A 20,714-nucleotide genomic window follows, 5' to 3' on the forward strand; every position below is an offset into this window, starting at 1 on the left:
TATATATATATTCTGCATATTTATTCCTTAGTATGTAGAATACTCGTTAAAGCTGCGGTAGGGAACTTTTGACGCTCTAGCGGTTAATAAACAGAACTGCTTGCGTCTTGCGGAAGAACATCGTAGCGGAACTACTTCTCTCTGTTTATGTCTATGAAGAATCACAAAGGTACTGGGTTACTCCGCCGCGGTACCCCCGAAGCAATCTAAAATAGTCAGAATATAAACACTTATTATAGGTGCACCCTAGTGATTCAGGACAAGCTAAAAACACGGTTTGGAGAATGGATTCATGGTGTACTCGCTTATTATGTTCATTTTTCTACATTTTGAACACAAACAAAGTTACGGACCACAGCTCTGATTGGTTGTTTCTTACAGGGAGCGATGGTATTCCTGCAAATGGCAATAGGACCACTGGGAGGAGCCAGAGGAGCTTGATGTTTTCACAGATTATCTGTCTCATATTCTACTGTCAGGACATAATGACAGGTTTAATAAATATGTAAAAAATATATTTTTACAAAAGTTCCCTACAGCACCTTTAATGCACACACATACACAACTATTCAAAAGTTTGTGATCTGTATTGATTTATTATTTATTAATATATGTATTTATCATAAATGTATTATTTATTAATAGATTAATGTTTTTGAAAGAAGTCACTTGTGTAAAAATGTAGGCTTTTATTCAAATCAATAAAAAAAATACAGTAAAATCAAAAATACAGTAAAAACAATAATCCTGTGAAATTACAATTTAAAACAACAGTTTTCTATTTTAAAATTCAGTGTCACATGATTTTCAAAAATCATAATTTTCTCTGTACTTAAAGAGTGTTTGTGTTGCACATCATAGAAGATAATGTTAGCATCCTGTAAAACGACCTACTTTTGACTAGCAATAGAAAGTAATTATGGTTCATGGATGTTACCTAAACTAAAGACTACTGGTTATTAAAGAGGACAAACCTCTAAGGGAAATAACATTTTGGTCAAATAACGAGTCATATGATTAGAGTTTTTGATGTGATGATCTCACCTCTCTTTACAGAGATCCTCTAAGTGCTGGGCAGTGACACGGCCCTCTCCAGTCACCTGATGAGGGTTCCCGGGGTGCACGGCTGTGCCCTCTCCAGACGAGGACTGGCGGGACGGTGGACAGACGGGACTCCTAGCTCTGCCGATGCTCAGTCTCTCTTCGCCATCACCTACCTGGCTAGCCATCGTCTCCGGGAACACACGCAGGTTGTGAGGCTGGTACTTGAGCTCGTAGTAGCTGGTCAAGTCCATATGTAGCTCTAGAAAAACAAGGAAATTCATTTTTTGGTCTTTTGTAGACTCTTTAATTTCTTTTGTTGACCATCGGTTGATTCATTGATTTTAATCGTTTTTCATTTTGATTAACCAATAACAATTCTTAATCCAAAGATCGATCGTTAAGTCTATGCTGTTTTCTGATGATGCATGCTTGTAGTTCATGTAGTTTATAGTTCAGTTTAGGTTTTCCACACATAGTTTGTATGTTCCACTGATATACTGTGAGCAGAATGGGAAATGCGCTAGTAAAGAAGCCTAGCATGAGAGCTATTCTGTGTACATTTCTTATGCTATGATTTAATTAATTACATGCAAGCACGGCATGTTTTAAAATAAAGACGCAGTTAGCAACCACCGAATAGCCCATATTTCGATCTAATAATGATGAATAATTAATATTTTGTGTAATTTATGTTTTTTAAATCATATCTGTAAACTCATTTTGGCCAGGAATGTTTTCATGGCATTTTCTTTTCATATTACCTCTGTTTAACGCTAGTATTAACAATGTTTACTTGATGTAAATGCTCTAATTCTGCTGCTCCACAAGCGCCACCTTCTGGCAGAAGAGTGAATTTGCATACATACTTATTGATATTTTAAACAGAACAGTTTTATAAATGTTAACTGGCATGTCAACATGAAACATTTGAAATTCGGCATGAATTACTGTCAGAAAGATAAAATAAATAAATAAATAAATAATCCCTAGTGTAGGGGGCCTACCGTAATGCTGTAGCACAAGGGTCTCTGGTTATCTTTAGTTACCCCTTATATTTTGCCATTCATAATATAACATATGCACACATTATTATATTTTACTTAACCTTCAATTAGTGATGTCTCCTTTATTTAATGTATGTTAAATATTGAAATGTTTTTATGAAAGCCACAGTTTAAATTTTGTACACTGTAGAATGCAAAACCAAATTGTATGATTAAAAAGATAATATAAAAACTGACTTATGTGCAGTTTAAATGTTCGTACACAAATGTTCAGTTTGATGATTATTATATCTAAAAAATAAATAGCAGTTTTTATTTAAAAGTTTGAACCTAACCTTTAGTATTACAGTAATGTACCAACTGACAGGTTTCCTATTATAGTTACAGCATTAGTTGAGAGATTATTATCATTAAGAACATTGACATGTACTGTACCTGATATACAGAATATACAAATGATATTGAATATAAACTTCAGTTTCAGTATTTTTTAAAATCTGAATGAGAACCAGTTCCCCGTTTCCATCCCAGTAAGGTCACTACAGTGTTGTTATATTCAAAGTTGTCTGGAAAGTTATGTGAATTGATTTATCAAAATGTTATCTGATCTTGACCTAAGTTGCAATGCAATACCAGACAAATAAAGTTGCTCTAAAAAAATAACAAAAGCAGTTTTCATCAACAATAGGATGGCTTTTGTAGAAGAAAAAAAAAACTTTGCTGATTTGGCATGTCCTCAATAGAGTTTGGATTGTTCAGTGTTGAACTGAAACAGTTTTGCAAAGAGGAATATTACAAAATTTCTCGTAACTGCTGTGCAGTTCTGATCTGCAATTACAGGACACGTTTGGTGCAGGTTAAATAAAAACCCAAAGAAGCATTATCCAGTTATTAAATCCACTGTGTTCAACAAAGCCATGTAAGTTTCACTTGTTTAAACAGGCCTTTTAATTAGAATGTAACTTCAAATTAAATTTAACTGAATTCCATTAACTATTCTATAAAGGTATTCTCAATATCGGTTTAATTCTGTGTTATTTTTATGGTAGTTAATCATATCCATTTTGTGTAAAATATCTTGTTAATTCATCAAAAACATCATTAAATAAGTAAAGATTAAGAAATAAATATATTACAATGAAAAGCTAAATGCCACAGTTAAATGAACAGCAACAGCTATGTAGAAGTGGATAGGTTTCCTCCAGTACCTTTGAGCTGGTCCAGCACATCAGTTCTGCCTGAAGAGGCAAGGGTTCCAGCCTCCTGCTCCAGTTTACTCTGCAGCTGCCTCAGAACCTCCTGTTACAGCAAAAGCAGACCGTTTCGTCAGTAGAGTTCAGTTTAGTGAAAAGCAAAAAGAGAAGCCAGATGGCCTCATCTTTATAATGCATGCATCAGCTCAGTTTGAGGGGAGAACTGATTGTGAGAGGGAAAAGATTTGACAGGGATTACACTCAGCATCTGGGCATGTGAGCCACAGTGGAATCATGGGATGTTGAATATGACCCATGCATCACCTATAATCTCATACAAACAGTTGCTGAATCAGTTTCAATCAATGCTTTTGTGTAGAGAAAGGCTTAGAGCATTTTCATTCGACAAATAAATGAATCCTCAGAGTACGAGCTGTGTATTTTTTTTATTTTTATGGATTATTAAAGGGATACTTCGCCCCCAAATCTTTATAATAAGTCTTAATTTACTCACCCTCATGCTGTTTTAAACCTGTGTGCATTTTTTTTTTTTTGAAGGAACACAAAACATGATATTCTGAATAATGTTTCAATAAATATTTTTTTTATCAACACTGTACAATGAAAGTCAATGGGGTCAAATTTTGGTTGGGCTCCAGCATTCTTCGAAGTATTTTCTTTTGTGTTCCACAGAATAAATAATTTTAATGAAAATTGGATATATCCACGAAATGTATAATAATAATAAAGAAAATACTAACCCAAAAAAATTTAAGTAGTGTAAATATAATGAACCTTTGTAGAATAATTATATATGAATGTTGCAACTGTTACCATTTGAAATTAGTAGCTATCTCTAAGTCAAACTAAAACTGACAGAACAAAGCTCTTGATTCCTAATGAGCTCTTTAGGGGTTTTATTCCCAGTAGGATTAATGTCTCCAAGCAGTTAAACTGACAAAAACAGGCATGGATCTGTATTATTCAACCTAGGCACATCCTTTTACGTGTATTTCTTCATCTGAGTAATTTCAGTGCCATCTTCGGTGGTTTGTACGTGTGATTTCAAGCGCAGAATCGTTTAATATGAACAGGAAAAAGACTCATTTTACTGGAAGTGGAAAGCTGAACCGGCATCAAGCTCATGTAACACATCAAACATTCTACAATTTAAGACACAGGGTCAATAATAAAATTAGCTCCATGGTCTAACGGTTGCCTTCTCTGCTCATCTGAGAGATGTAATGGGCAACAGTGATTTAAAACTGTGCTCAAACATCATTCGGCTTAGAGACACTGGACATTCATCATTAAAATCTCCAGACATTTTGTTTAAAGTATTGTCAGGGCTGAGACAAACCAGTGCAAGGGAGACTCAGTCCTCACCACACAGATCTACCCTTCACACTGCTCTTCATACTTCATACGCATTAGAAAAAACCATCAGAAACACTGAACAGACAATATTCTAAATGAAAGCATTTTTGTCACAATTGTGACTTGATGTTTAGATGTGCTTTTTTATGTTGTAGAGGGGTCATATAATCTATTATAATCTCTCTTTTGAAATACATATAAAAACTTAGTCTATAAAAACTTAATATTTCAAACTCCACAGTCCAAAAAGACACTTTATTGAAACTAAGCCTTGCCACATTTACACATCAACAATGACTATTTGTTGTTCAGAAAAAGGGCTGTCTATTTAATGAAGTTAGGTAATATAATATAATATAATATAATATAATATAATATAATATAATATAATATAATATAATATAATATAATATATGACAAAACTACATTTTAAAGTTATATTTTTTCCTGAAAACATAAAATATAAAATCAAATTCAAAACATAATCAAAACCATAACAGTATTTCAATGATAATAAAAAATAAATGTATTTTTTTTAAAAAATAGCACTGGATCTGGCTGAGTGTCAGCTCTTAAATGCATAGCAGCACAAAATAGCCAATCATTTTACCTCAGGCTAGAAAATTAAATGATGAAATGAACCGTTTAGATTGTAAAATTTTGTTTCTGTGTGTGTGTTTGGTTACAACACTTCTTTCTATCCCAGTTTTATTTGTAAAGCAACAATTTCAGCCTTTCATAGTGTAAACCTCCAAATCACCAATCCTGCTCCTGAAGAGCTCCTGTCCTGCAGACTTCAGTATACCAGTCTGTAATGTTGAAGTAACCCTGAACACCTTGATTAGTTGTTTAGGTGATTAGGTGTTTAATTGTGGCTGGAAATCTGTAGGATGGTGTTGCTCCAGGAGCAGGGTTGGAGACCCCCAGTGTTGGTCATCGTACTTTAAAAAAGTAATTAGTTACAGTTACAAATTACTTCTCCCAAAATGTAACTGAGTTAGTAACTCAGTTACCACATTGTAAAAGTAATTAGTTACTCAGCAAAGTAACTATGACGTTATTGTTTATGTTCCATAATGCTATTATGTCATATAACATGTTTAATACTGTATATAAGATGTTTATATTAACTGATTGAATAATAAAAAACTAAGTATTTTAGAAAATGTGGTATTTATTTGAACTCAATAGATTGCAGCCTGCCATATGAAATGCACAGAAATAAAACATATAAAAAATAAATATTGAAAATAAAATTCAAGTGCAAAATTAAGTTGGGTAAAAAGAAACAAAGGGAAACCTGGCCATCAGTGCAAATCTCTGTAACTGTATATTAGGCTTAACGTTACTGCACAATGAACAGAACACTATCCAACTCTTATGGTGCGTTCACACCAGACGCAAATGATTTTAATGTTTAGTCAATGCAAAGACGCGAATAGACAACCTCCGAAAATCAGCGAAACACATTCTTAAATAGACGCTGTCTTTATAAATAAACCGCATATTTGAGTTTAAAACAACTACATTATCGCATGAAATGCTTTTAAAACTAGATTTATTTGCGCAAGTCGCGTCTGGTGTGAACACAGCATTAAATATTCATTACAGTAACATGTTAGCATGTGTTGATGTGAGGTGGTTCATAAGATTTGAGTTGCTTGAGGCAGACATGGATAAAGTCTTTTTTCCTGGGCATGCCGTGCATGTTACAGAAACATTCTTGCCTTTAATTCCCGGTACTTCATGTTCGAGAACGCCATTATCGCTGATGCCATTGTCAGAGCGTGCAGTGAGACAGCGTGAGCATGGCACCGCCCACCCAGCCAATCATCATCGGATTTGCAACATTGTCAGGCAGCTGATGTGTACCACTAGCCAAAGCATGACACCTCACGCTTTATTCAACCAAACTGTAGTAACGCGACACTTTACATTCTCAGTAACGATAACGGCGGTGCAATGACGGGAAAAGTAATTAATTAGATTACTCCGTTACTGAAAATGTAACTCCGTTAGTAACGCCGTTATACTTAAACGCCGTTACTCCCAACACTGGAGACCCCTGGTGTAAAGTATCTTTGGTGCTTTCAAAACATTGATTTTTGTTTGAGCAATTCAACATGTCAACTTCATGTATATCAGAGGACTGATAGAGGACATAGCACAGCTGCCTGGAAACATCTGAAAATGGCTTGATTCAAGCAGAATCAGAGATCTAGTATGAGGCCTGACTCCAGCTCATGGGCCATGATCATAACTGGGTGGCCGAGGCCTACTTGTGGAGCAAAGGCTTTCATTTGAATAAATTTGATATAATCTGAGCTTCACTCACCTTCATGTCAGAGGTTTCATTCTCCAGCTTGGACAGGTGATGTGAGTTGTCCTGAAGCTCACGGCGCAGGTGAGAGTTCTCCTTACGGAGATCCTCCACCTGTCGCGCCAGCTGGTCATAGGAGGCCGTAGGGTATGACATCATCACTCGGTGGGATCCCTGAGAAGGTCAGAGGGCAGGGGTCAGTCAATGCAATCTTAAATCACATCTCCAGGGTCATTATTAATTCACTGTATACAGTTGATATCATGACAGTCAACAGTTCATCCTTGGAGAACCATATTGAAAACAAAAATTACTCAAGGTGGTCAAGCTGTTTTAAGCTTAAGATGGTCAATCATTTTTGGAAAAATTATTACTGGTTTTACTGTTACAAAGTAAAAATAATAGAAACAGTCCCACATGTTGTCATAGTTTTAATGCATTTGTCAAAGACCCCTTTTAAAGTCGGTGAAGTTATTACCTAAACAATATATCCTATATCTGCTCTATTATCTGATTGGTTAGTTTGTATTTTAAATCTATCAGTCTGACATTCTGTTCTTTAAAAAAAACTTATAGCTATTTTTCAATTATTTCCCTAACTGTTGAGCACACTGATCAGGCATATCATTATGACCACCATCCTAATATTGTGTTGGTCTCAGTTTTACTGCCAAAACAGCTCAGACCCGTCGAGGCAGACTCCACTAGACCCCTGAAAGATGCTGTGGTATCTGGCACCAAGATGTTAGCAGTAGATCCTTTAAGTCCTGTAAGTTGTGAGGTGGGGCCTCCAAGGATCTGACTTGTTGTTCAGCACATCCCACAGATGCTTGATTGGATTGAGATCTGGGGAATTTGGAGGCCAAGTCAACACCTTAAACTCATTGATGTTTCTTAAAACACTCCTCAACCATTTTTGCTGAAAGGGGCTACAGCCACCAAGGTTGTGCATGGTCTTCAACAATGCTTAGGTAGGTGGTACATGTCGAAGTAACATCCACATGGATGGCAGGATCCAAGGCAGTCGAACGTTGCCCAAAGCATCACACTGCCTCCAGTGGTTTGCCTTCTTCACATAGTGCATATATTCCCCAGACACACACGCACCCAGCCATCTGATTCATCAGACCAGGCCACCTTCTCCCATTTCTCCATGGTCCTGCTCTGATGTTCACGTGCAGACTGTTGAATCTTCCAGTGGTCGATCAGTCAGCATGGGCACCCTGTCTCGTCTGCAGCTATGCAGCCCCTTACTCAACAAACTGCCATGCACTATGTATTCTGACACGTTTCCTCCAGAACCAGCATTAACTTCTTGAGCAATTTGAGCTACTGTAGCTCTTCTGTTGAACCGGACCACATGGGCCACCCTTCGCTCCCTACGTGCATCAGTAAGTCTAGGCCGTCCATGACCCTGACGCTGGTTCACCACTTTTGCTTTCTTGGACCACTTTTGATACTGACCACAGCAGACCGTAATCATCCAATAAGAGCTCCAGTTTTGGAGATGCTCTGACCCAATCATCTACCCGTTACAATTTGGCCCTTGTCAAACTTTCTTCTAACACATCAACTTTCAGGACAAAATGTTCACTTGCTGCTTAATATATCCCCACCCACTAATAGATGCCACGACGAAGAGATGATCAGTGCTCATAATGTTATGCCTTGATTGGTGTCTGTTTATATATATATATATATATATATATATATATATATATTGACCTAAATGAAAATCAGGAAGTTTAGTGCATGCACCTAACCATGACCACCAAGGTGTGCAAGCGGAGATTATTATTTAGTCCACCCGATCTAATCAGATGGATCAAGATAGTTTTACAGGATGAATCTAGGACCGACATCTGGTAGTCCAGCTAATCAAACTTGTCTGGACAAGCCAGGACCAGATAACAACCCCAAAATAACTGGGGTGTTGTAAGGGCTCATGACCTCTCAGAAATATTTCATTCTGCAGGCAGCAAATGTCACACATGTGAATTACTAAACTGTCAAATTCAGTTTAATCCCATTTCTTCATTCATTAGTGTTCACACTTGGCCAGGCCTGAATGCACTTCCTGTGGAGATTCCAGTCAGATTGGTCACTATGAAAGTCTGTGTAAAGGCAATTCAGATAATCTTTTTCTAAACGCATTATGAATGTTAGAAATGTATTACTGAAAACAGATTACAACGACTGTGAACTATGTAGTACTGAATTATGGAGTTAGACCATTAAACAGTTTTTCACCATTTTTGAGTTCAGGATTTTGTGGGTGGGCCTGAAATCAAGTCTCGATGACACACTGGAGCCACTGAGTAAGGCCCCTCCCTTAATACAGTACTGTAATAATTAAAGCACATTAGCATCAGTGTTTCACACGCTCAATCACGAGTTACTGTCATTACCGTTAGTTACCAAAGCCTACAGTTTTCTAGCTAGCCATGCCTTCTTCACGTAAATGCATATTACCTGGTTGCAATAATTTACAAAACAGCTCAGTCTCCTTATTTAAATTCATTCGTATTTAACAATTTGAGAGAGGTGGCAGCTTTCCCATGAGTGGGCAGGCCATTTAAGAGCTGAGAACTTGAATTTTTTTAAAGATTATGATAATATTTTATTTACTTGGCAGCTTTTTCATATTGCTTTACACAGACTAAAAGAGCAAACTTCATGTAAAAGAGCAAGTAAGCATTTGTAACAATTAATCCAGAGATACATAAAAAAAATATATTTTTTCAAATTCTCAGGGCATTTATTTTAAACATGATAGCTGTGTTACAGTATCAAACATTACTTAATGTATGTAAACTATAATCCAATGTCTTTTCTGGAAATTCAGATTAGAAAATAACCAACAATATAAAAAAACTAACTTTAAAGTAATTTTAAACTAATTTTAACAGTAAAAGTAAAACATTTCTAAAGCAATACTGTCCGACAGCGATAAGTTACATTGTATATCATAAGGTAGAGTAAGATATATGGTGTGCCATATGCTTTTAACCAGGAAACTGCGTACATGTCGAAAGGAACATGGAGATTTCCACAGCTGTAACAGGGCAATTGTAACACACTCAATTCCTCCAATCAGAATCAAGCTAGAGTGATGACACTTAATCTGGAAATGCTCAGGAGGATTCTCTCTCTGCCTGTGGAAAAGGAGCATGATCATTTCAACCTAGGATCATTTTTCAACAAAAAATGATTTTGAGGTATAAAAGTTACTTTCTGGATGTACAGTGTTTTTCCTCTGCTGTCTAAAGTTTAGATGACTGCGACTTTAAACTTACATACATTTCATCTCTAGGTTATTGATAAAAAATGATCAACCTATGCTAATATAGGTGTGGCTAGCTAGAACACAACATTTTCTCATGGCTGCAACATTCTGTTAATATGTCTTTATTGTACAGTTTCATTAAAGGTGTTATATAAAGTTTTCCTTTCTCTTTGGATTGCTGCAAGCTGTTGAGACTAAAGTCTCAAAACCACAGAGATATTCTTTATAAAAGTTAAGACTTGTCTATGCCCCCCTAAAATGCCTCATTCAAACATTTGCATTTGCATAACACCGCCCAAATGTTTAAGCAAAGGAAGAAGTCATAACTTTTATTCTCGCTGTAGTATTGTTGCTGCCATGTCGTGGACACACTGTGCACACTCTTGAGAGTAGCCTACAATGACACAGTACGGTAAGTTAAGGCGTGTAACATTTCCATCACACTCTTGAGGAACAATCACGCACACCTCGCTGTTCAGACCGATGAGCTTTGTAAAAATCAACGCATTTCAGAAAGGTGGTGCATTGAGGAGCAACAATAATGTACAGTATGTGGAAAATAATGCTTTTTTAAACTTTAAACCACATAAACACATTACATTACATCAAATACACCAAATAATGTTCTTTATAGCAATGAAAAAAGATCCCTTTAAAGTTTGGTAAAAGACTTGTTTTTGACTCATCAGCTGATTAATTTATTTGAGTAATATATATATATATATATATATATATATATATATATATATATATATATATATATATATATATATATATATATATATATATATATATATATATATATATATATAAGTGAAGTAAAGTGATTACTTTGTGGCAGGCTTTTATTTGAGATACAGTGGGTTATAATATGACTTATTTTTCAGTGTTAAAATTGCCCCCAGACACAAGCAATTGCAATTGCCACCCAAGGGCTATTGTTTAACACTCTGACTTGCATTTAATTTAATATTATATTATTGTCCTTATTTAATTGTATTAATAATTAGTGCACCTATATTTTATATTGTCTCAAAACATGACTAAGTTATTTCAAGTAGTCTGTGGGTTATGAAGGAAAATGTAAAAAAAAAAAAAAAATCTTACAATTGCTCCAACTACACAGCAAATCTCAACTACTTGATTGTGTGTATTGTTTTAAAATGTAAACTATATTATCAAGCTTTAATCTGCTGAATAAGGCACGAAGATCAGATGAAGAACTGTACTCTGAAAAGCATCATGCAGATTTGATTTGACATGAATTTATATTCAACAATCAACAAAAATTTTAAACACACACACACACAAACACACACACACAAAAGCAGCATTTTTGTATACAAAAATAAATAAAAATGCAAAGCCACGTCTGGAATACACAATGACAGTAAAGTCTGCCTTTAAACTTGTGGATGATCAAGATCCAAAAACCCATGACCAAGCCATCTGTCTGTATAAGCAGAGCGTCTCTGCGGTTGATACGACAGGTTTGCATTATTCACGGCTGTGTTAATTCTCTCTGTAACTGGTGCCAGCCGCTCTTCCAACCCTTTTCACCATCCCCCACTATAATCCAGATCAGGAAGACATTAAACATTTCTGTACCACTTGCCTTTTCCACTATCCCTTGCTTTCTGTCTGTTTTTCTATGCTACTGTCCCTCCAGAACTAACAGATATTCACATAACCTAAGCTCTTACTAAGGGCTCATTTTTAATAACTGTGGCCATGTTTGTAGTTGAGATTTACATTATGGAGGAAGAAGACATATGTCTGTATTTGTACCTGTGAAATGTCTTCAAACAGAGCTGGGTGATGTGGAGGCTTCAACCTCATATATCTTTACACTGGAGTCTACAGCACCAATGTCATAATATAAACCTGTGGATAATACCACTATTATACAGTACCACTATAGAGGACAATTTAGCACGTCACAACCTAACACTGCCCATTGCATAATAAAACACCTTAAAATATAACTTAAAATAACATCTTAACACAGGCTACAACACAGTCACACACCTTAACCCTAATAGACCTGAACATAGCCTAAAACTTCTCAACACAACCTTAAAATAGCACAACAAAGCTTAACCGATTAATCTAATGATTATTAGAGCAGTTAGTCGACTAATCGAAGGCTGCTTTCTGTGCTGTTCCTCACCGCTGTCATTGTTGTTGTGTGTTTATTTCATGATTGAGATTAAAGCAAATGTTTACATATACATCTTAATGCATCTACGTGCATTAAGTGTGGGTGGCATCGAGACGTTTGCTAACAGTAAAGTGCTGCTTGCGTTTATCGATCTTTATACCCATGAACAAATAAAGAAAAAAACTTTGACGTGTGTATATAGGTGGCATTGCATGACAGCATTTTTGTTCGTTGTTTTCTAAAATTTTCCCACACTCGGCTTGGTTTGCGCTCTAAAAGCAATGAAATCAGCACTGTGTGTTCTTCTTTTGGACAGCAAAGGCACCAATATCATTATACATTAGATCATCTGAGAGCAAATGACTATTCAACAAAAAAGAAATTAAATTAAATTTGTTTCAATTTGTTAATTGTCGATGTAAACATCTTTACACAATAACCTGTACATTTTACAGTATAAAATTGTAATTTACAAACAAGAAAATTGCAATTTAAACCGGTAAATCCAACAATGCACACTGCTACTAAACTCTGTTGTACCTTTAACATATACATTTATATTATAATTTGATTTGCAATTTTTTACATCTAAAAACTGTATAGTAAAACAGTGATTTATTGTGAAAATTATATCTTTTACAGTTTTCCCCTGTATGTATTATGGGAACTTACTGTTTACTAGGTTGTTTGTTTTTCCGTAGCATTTTTACAATATCTTACAGTTAAACTACAATCATTTTCTATAGTGTGCCTACTGTATTAATTTTTTTAATGCAAATTTCTAAGGCCTACAGATTGTCCCCATGATCAGAAGTTGTACTCAATCAACTACATTCCCTCTGTTATCCAATTAAACGTTCATATTGTTTAGCAAGTAAAGGGTATTTTAGTATAATTCTAATAAAGTTCCCCTTCAGGTTTTGGGTCACATGTCTATTTGCTGTGAAAATTATACAGTATAACATAAGAGTTATATAGTAAACATAAGAATCATTTTTATAAGAAAATTTTCTGGACTGAAGCAACTTAAGTTTACTTGATTGACCATCAATTTTGGACATAAAAACGAAAGACCTTTAATCATAAAACTAATCATTTAAATACAATCTTACATTTATTTTATTTTTTATATTATTGGGAGATAAAGAGTGACAGCTGATAATCACATGCATTTTGTGTAAGTGGTCTGCTAAACACTGTTATAAAGATCTCAATGATACATTACAGACTATTTTCATTTCATCTTATTGTTTGGCCATCTAAATATGAGCAACCGTACCAAATTGGATATTTAGCTCAGTTTGGGCCTCTGCAATAAACTAAGGTGTATGAGCTCCATATTTCTCATTATATATATTCCATACTTTGAAAGGCATATATATATATATATATATATATATATATATATATATATATATATATATATATATATATATATATTGTTTCATTTGAGGAAAAAAAAAAAGATTATTCTTACTGTTATTTCATATGTCAGGCTTTCCAGGGTTAACATACAATACCCTAAAACATTACAACACAAACTAATGCCCCTAACATTACCTAACAAATATAAATTTCTAGCCCAAAGCAGCTAAAAAAAAAAAAGAAAAAAAAAAGAAGAAGAAAAAAAAAAAAAATATATATATATATATATATATATATATATTGTTTTTTTAGCTGCTTTGGGCTAGAAATTTATATTTGTTATCTCAACAATCTCACACCAACATGATTTAACACAGTAAAACACATATTAATTCTCTCTCAAGAGCCCACAGCTGGGTGTTTTCAAAAGAGCGCCTGGCATGATGGACACATAATGGTCTAATTAGAAAGTTGGACTTGTAATCCAAAGGTCATGGGCTCGATTCTCAGTATCAGCAGGGTTTGTAGCTGGGGGAGTGAATGTAAAGCGCTCTTCCACTTTCAATACAATAACTGAGGTGAGACCCTTGAGCAAGGCACTGAACACGACTAAGTGTATATTCACTACTCACTATTGTTTGTGTGCCCTTGGATTGGTAAATGCAGAGCACAAATTCCAAGTATGGGACACCATAATTGGCTACATGTCACATGTAACGTCACTAAAAATGTAATGCTTCCCAACACAGCTTAACACACCCTAATACAGGACAGTACACTGTAACATTACATAACACAGTCCAGCATATCTCAGTGCAACACTGTTTGTTTGGGCTTGTTGTCGACGTAAATAAGAGGAGTCACAGGTTCTGTTTCTGAGCTTGTTTTCAGAATACAGTCAGAAATTCGGACTGGCTAGTCCTCGGTCTCCACAGCACAAGGAAGTCTGAACGACTACTAAAAGCAATTGGTAATATCTCCACCTACTGTCTGAGCTGCATTCAACACAGTATGTAAATGTGCACAAAGAGAAAGGTTTATTCAGTGACCTAGACGGCAGTTGTTTGTGACAAATACTGAATTCTTATTGCCCATGCTATTTTTAACAAAAGAGTGGGTATACAGCCAATTTTAACTTGAATGTGTTAGTTGTTTTCAATTATTTTAGCTGTTCAAAAACACTGGTTGATATTGCAAACTGGTATTTGTTAAAATATTATATTATTTTAATTATATTTATTACTTTAACCATAAGCACATTGGTTTGTAATAGTTTAATAGTTTTACTGCACATATATGCATGCATGTATAATGCACATATGATACAGGAAATAAGATAATGATGCAAACACCTATTACCTGACACCCATCCACCCCCCACACACACCCAGACACAACACAGCCTAACACAGCTCAGCAAAGCCCAACACAGCACAGTTAACCCTTTAAATGTCACCCCGTCCCGTATACGGGACGCCTATATTTACACTATATTACAATTAAGTCTAATCTAATCTTGACAAACTATATATCGTTGGAAAGGTCTAAGACTCCCAAATATATATTTAACCAATGTTGTTTGTTAGAAATTATGTAGGAAAAGTAATAGATTAATTTATGACAAGAGTGCACTACATTATATGCATCTACATTATAACAGGAGTTCTGACCTTTGTTAAAAAAAAGACTTTTTCGTTGCCTTTTTCTCTATCACATTTTAGAAATCAGAAATTATATATCAACTGAAAACTTAAAATCTCAAAATTCATCCTTTAAAGGGACAATAAGTAACTTTTTAGGTATTTTATTATCTAAAATCAATATTTTTATTCATAAATATGCCCTCAATGGTGTACAAATACCTATGTCAATGTTTAAACTAATCCTTGTAAATGAAGAATTTATTATCTTTATATACATGGGACGGGTAGGTCGATGGAGGCTTCCATATAGTTCCGCCATCTTGCAAAACTATAATAGCAGAGAGGGACAAAAAGTACTAAGCCAACGCGTTTCCACAGCGCGTTTTCGGTCAGAGCCAGAAACGCAGGTGCAGAGCAGTGAGAGGCGCTTGAAACTGCACCGGCAAGTTTAAAAGTCTGGATTGCATTCTTATTATGGACCATACATATGCCGCGCCACAGGAGAAGAAAACATAGTCGCCAAAACAGTCAAAAATAGAACGTAAAAGGAAACGTGACCGTAGATTACAGAAAACAAGAGTTAATGTCGGGGAAGCTTTTTCTAGGTGGAAAGAGCTAATGCTGGATAAAGATTTCAAAAGAGACGCTGAAGTGGTTTTCTTCTCGACAGGTAAGTCAGTGTTACAATCTATATTACAATATTTTTTTTATATCTAACAATGCATATAATTCAGAAAGTATAACGAATAAAGAAGACATAACTACTAATTACAATATTTCATGTTTTCCACAGTCAGTAATTCATACTGTAACATTCGTTTGTTTATGGTCATGTTGCAGTTTGTTTGAAATAACACACCTGTTCACCTGAAGGAAAACTCGACGAAGTGCTATTAGAAGACATCCCGTCAAAGCTTTTTGGTACATATCGCCTACCGTAGATGCAACGCGCATTTGAAAAAGCGAGGCGCTGGAGAGCAAAATTAGTTTGAATGCAAAATACAATTTCACCACTAGATGGGAGTAATTCCTACTTAGTGTCCCTTTAAAACCCATTTTAAAATCAGACATTGCATTACCATGAAAATGGTACATCAATATCATGTTACAAAATATTTTCATTCAGGAATAATAAAATGTAAGTTTGGATCATGCACTATAAAGTCTATGTTCAAAAATGTGAGTTTAACAGAACATAATACATTTTAGCACAGCACACAACACTGCAGTAAATCTTGCTTAGGTCTCATTTCTAATACATTTATCCATTTTAATAAAAAAAATCTGTCCGATAATATTCTCAGTGGAGATGCCAGCACAGACACAAAATACCAAGGCATTGACTGCAATCACGACAGTCCTCTAATTGTCTAAATGAAGTCTCTGTAATTCTGCTCTAATAGCCCTCCATTAGTCAAATAAAGGTTTCCTCACAAACAGACCGAACAGTTTCCAGTCTCAGCCAGTGTTAAACTACATTACCAGAGCCAGCCAGACCCCAGGACATTCAATCAGACCTCTCTGGAAGACACGGTGCCTTTATCTACTAGGCTGGATCATGTAAAGATAATGCACAACCCCAAAATCAACCAATTAAAATCCAGACTCACAGATCAATGAAGAAACCGATTGGCCAGGAATACGATGTGCAGTGCAGTGGCTGATTTTGACGCATGAGGACACCGTGAATGGAGTCTCTGAGACTTCAGCAGGGTTTCTACAGCATTAACTATTCTGGACAGCACAGGAGACCCTAAACTGAAAGCTGGGGCGTCAGATAAGACATAAAAAGAGAGGGGGAGAGAGCTGAAGGACGGAGGGGTGTTTGATGATGAAGCATGTGTGAACGTCCACAGGGATTCGAGCAAAGCTGGCTCATCTTTTTCATCTAGCTAGTCTTGTTCCAGATCTAATAGGCTGAATGCATGACCAATTGGGCACCATGCAGACACTTCAGATGCTTCTGCATTTCAATCGACTCCTGGAGGTGTTTAATAACAGTTAAATTAATGAAGTCGGGAGAGGAAATGGCAATTCCTCTCTCTCTCTCTCTCTCTCTTTTTAAAATATTTTGTGCTTTTTGTGCTTGCAGTGGATGCTGGGTAATCTACTCTAAGATCTATCCCTTGAGGAAAATAAGGCGAAGAGTATTAGTGAGCTGCCAGTGGTTGCCATGGTAACACCCAATCCCTGCTCTATTCATCAGGGAATGCTCGATAAAATCTCAGCATCTGTGACGAGACATAGGCGAACGTACAGTTTGTCTTACTGTATGCGCTGATCCTCAGATCTACGGCTGCACAGCACACCTCCCCTGGGCTACGTGACACAGGACACATGAGGGACAGATCCACACAAGCTCAGGGCAATCAAACAGTTTAATGGTGCAGCTGTGGTTTAGTTCGCAAGGAGACCCAGGTTCGATTCTAGAGACTAAGATTGTGTTTCAATTAAATGCTCAAATAAATGCTGTTTTTCTGAACTGCGCATTAAATAAAAAACATGTTCCCACAAAAATATGGAGCAGTTTTCAGCATTAACAATAAGAATCATTTTTGTAAAAATTCTAAATGAGCATCAAATCGACACATTAGAATGATTTTTGAAGGAGCGTGCGAAACTGAAAAATCAGCATCGCATCACAGGAAATAAATTACTTTTTTGAAGTATATTAAAGCTGCAGTCAGTAACTTTTGACGCTCTAGCGGTTAATAAACAGAACTGCTTGCGTCTTGCGGAAGAAACATCGGAGCCGGAACTACTTCTCTCTGTTTATGTCTATGAAGAATCACAAAGGTACTGGGTTACTCCGCCGCGGTACCCCCGAAGCAATCTAAAATAGTCCGAATATAAACACTTATTATAGGTGCACCCTAGTGATTCAGGACAAGCTAAAAACACGGTTTGGAAAATGGATTCATGGTGTACTCGCTTATTATATACATTTTTCTACATTTTGAACACAATCAAAGTTACGGACCACAGCTCTGATTGGTTGTTTTCTTACCGGGAGCGGTGTTTTTCTGCAAATGGCAATAGGAGCACTGGGAGGAGCCAGAGGAGCTTGATTTTTTTCACAGGTTATCTGTCTCATATTCTACTGTCAGGACATAATGACAGGTTTAACAAATATGTAAAAAATATATTTTTACAAAAGTTACCTACTGCAGCTTTAAACAAGAAATCAGTTATTTTAAATGTTAATATATTTCACATTATTAGAGTTTTTACTTGATTGTTTTATTAAATAAATTCAGACTTTGTGAGCATTTGCAACTTCAAATATGTAAATAAACCAAGCCCCATTACATTATCATTAAGTCTTAATTATTTTTTTCTAAGTCAACACAACCACTACTGTATGTGCAAACTGATTATATCATCTTTGAACACTGAATATGTTCTGATTCTTGATGCAAGGATACACAGTCTCTACGTAAAGATATCAGAAATGATCTCAACACAACTCAAACTAGACATTAGTCAGGATCAACCCTTACGAAAGGAAATATATATTTACCAATATATTTCTTAAAATATATTGTGATATATTGTAATATATTATTTTCCCTTTTTATTTTCTAATATTTTATATATTTGAATATATTTAATAATATATTGATGATACATATATTATATAATATATTGCAAAATATACAAATGATTGCCACTTTCAATATATTGCAACATATTGGAAAAAATAAATATATATAAGAATATATGCCTAATATATTACATGATATTTTCCAATATACTGCAATATATTTTTGTTTCATAAGGGAAGCAAGCTTGTGCACCTATTTACAGTATATTTAATCAGGCAATTTACTTTCTGAAATCAGAGAGCTGCAAAAATAAACACCTTCCAGTCATGAATACGTGATTCAGTCATAATAATTATGGTTTTGACACTGAAAAGTTTCTGTTACGACTGAATATTTAGAGGTCATGGAAAATACAATTTATGGTCAAAAGTATAAAGTAATAATTGTGATCAGATCAGAGAAACACTAATTATATAAAACTGATTTAATATTATTTATTGAGCACCCTAATAGCCGTCTGATTAATTTATTCCATTTAGGAAAGTAAAACATCTTGCAGCCAGCCGTGCGTTAGGCAGAGAACCACAAGCAGCGGGAATGGGAACAAAGAAGATGGAGGATGCTTACCCTCCTCCTCCCCCCCGACCACATCTCACAACACCCATTCACTCCCAGACCGTCTGGTATCCAAGGAAACAGCACCTGCAAAGGAGCACACCATGCCCGAGAATCCCTGATGTGAGCCAGCGGGTCATGTGCTTGTTAAGAGACTACGTTAAACCAGACTGTAGCTCGGCTAGCGTGTATTGTGGACGCTTTGTATAAGATGGTGGCTACAAATTCAGGCAATCCACTCATTGGCCAAGAGAATATGGTTTTGGATTGTTCCAAAACTGATTACCATTTTGCAACCTGTCAATTGAATTGCATGGACTGTAATTAAAAAATTGAAAGAAGGCATTTATTTTAAAGCTGTGTGAGTGTTATGCAGTAGTCTCAATGCCAAAGAGCCATCAATCAACATTATAAGGTCACTGAATTATTCAGTGTGAAATGAATGACTCATCACAATGAATTCTAGAGGTCAGCATCATTTTGCAGGACAGTAGAGAGGTGCTGCAAGAAATATGCAACCATGCATTTTTTCCGACCTTTCTTAAATGTAAATAAAAACCCCAACAACAACACTGCAGTAACCTTCATCATACTGTATCCTCCATATCATCAGTTCCAACTCCCAACATCCCTAAAGACTGGAAAAATTTAAACTGAAGCGGTGAAAATGTACAAGTACAGATCAATACTGTGTTTTGGTCAGGCTTGAGTGAAACAATAAAAGTACCATTGACAAGTTTCAGAGTTCACACGAGTCTCTTAACAGAAATGTATCATATCTCAAGGGACATATCAATCTATGCTGACCACAACGTAACTAAACCATCACGAAAATCTATTTATACATACATAAAACATATTTAAAGGGGTCACAAGATGCGATTTAAATTTTTCCTTTCTCTTTGGGATGTTACAAGCTCTTGGTGCATGAAGAAGATCTGTAAAGTTGCAAAGACTAAAGTCTCAAATCCAAAGAGATATTCTTTATCAAAGTTAAGACTCTGCCACACACACCTTAAAACACACCCTCATGTCTACATCACTATGTGGAAATATATGCGTAACGCCGCCCAAGAAGCCCTGGTTTCAGTAACCTCAGTAGTGTTGAAGCAGTCATGTCTGGGAGATGCTGTGTGTATCTAGGCCAAAGCAAAAGCACTT

At 35.7% G+C, this 20,714-nt stretch overlaps 1 protein-coding gene across 1 annotated transcript in view; it reads right to left on the reverse strand.

Moving 5' to 3' along the window:
• Nucleotides 1-20,714, reverse strand: part of LOC128022615 (adenomatous polyposis coli protein 2-like) — a 37,423-nt gene that overhangs the window by 14,700 nt on the left and 2,009 nt on the right. Inside the window, exons 2-4 of the mRNA XM_052610334.1 lie at nt 6,954-7,112; nt 3,257-3,347; nt 1,045-1,303 (exon numbers count right to left, since the gene is read on the reverse strand). Coding sequence (XP_052466294.1) covers nt 1,045-1,303; nt 3,257-3,347; nt 6,954-7,097 — 494 coding nt within the window. The 5' untranslated portion in view covers nt 7,098-7,112. The remainder of the gene's footprint in view (nt 1-1,044; nt 1,304-3,256; nt 3,348-6,953; nt 7,113-20,714) is intronic.

This window comes from Carassius gibelio, chromosome A11 (genome assembly GCF_023724105.1).
Source record: "Carassius gibelio isolate Cgi1373 ecotype wild population from Czech Republic chromosome A11, carGib1.2-hapl.c, whole genome shotgun sequence".
Classification (NCBI taxonomy): domain Eukaryota; kingdom Metazoa; phylum Chordata; class Actinopteri; order Cypriniformes; family Cyprinidae; genus Carassius; species Carassius gibelio.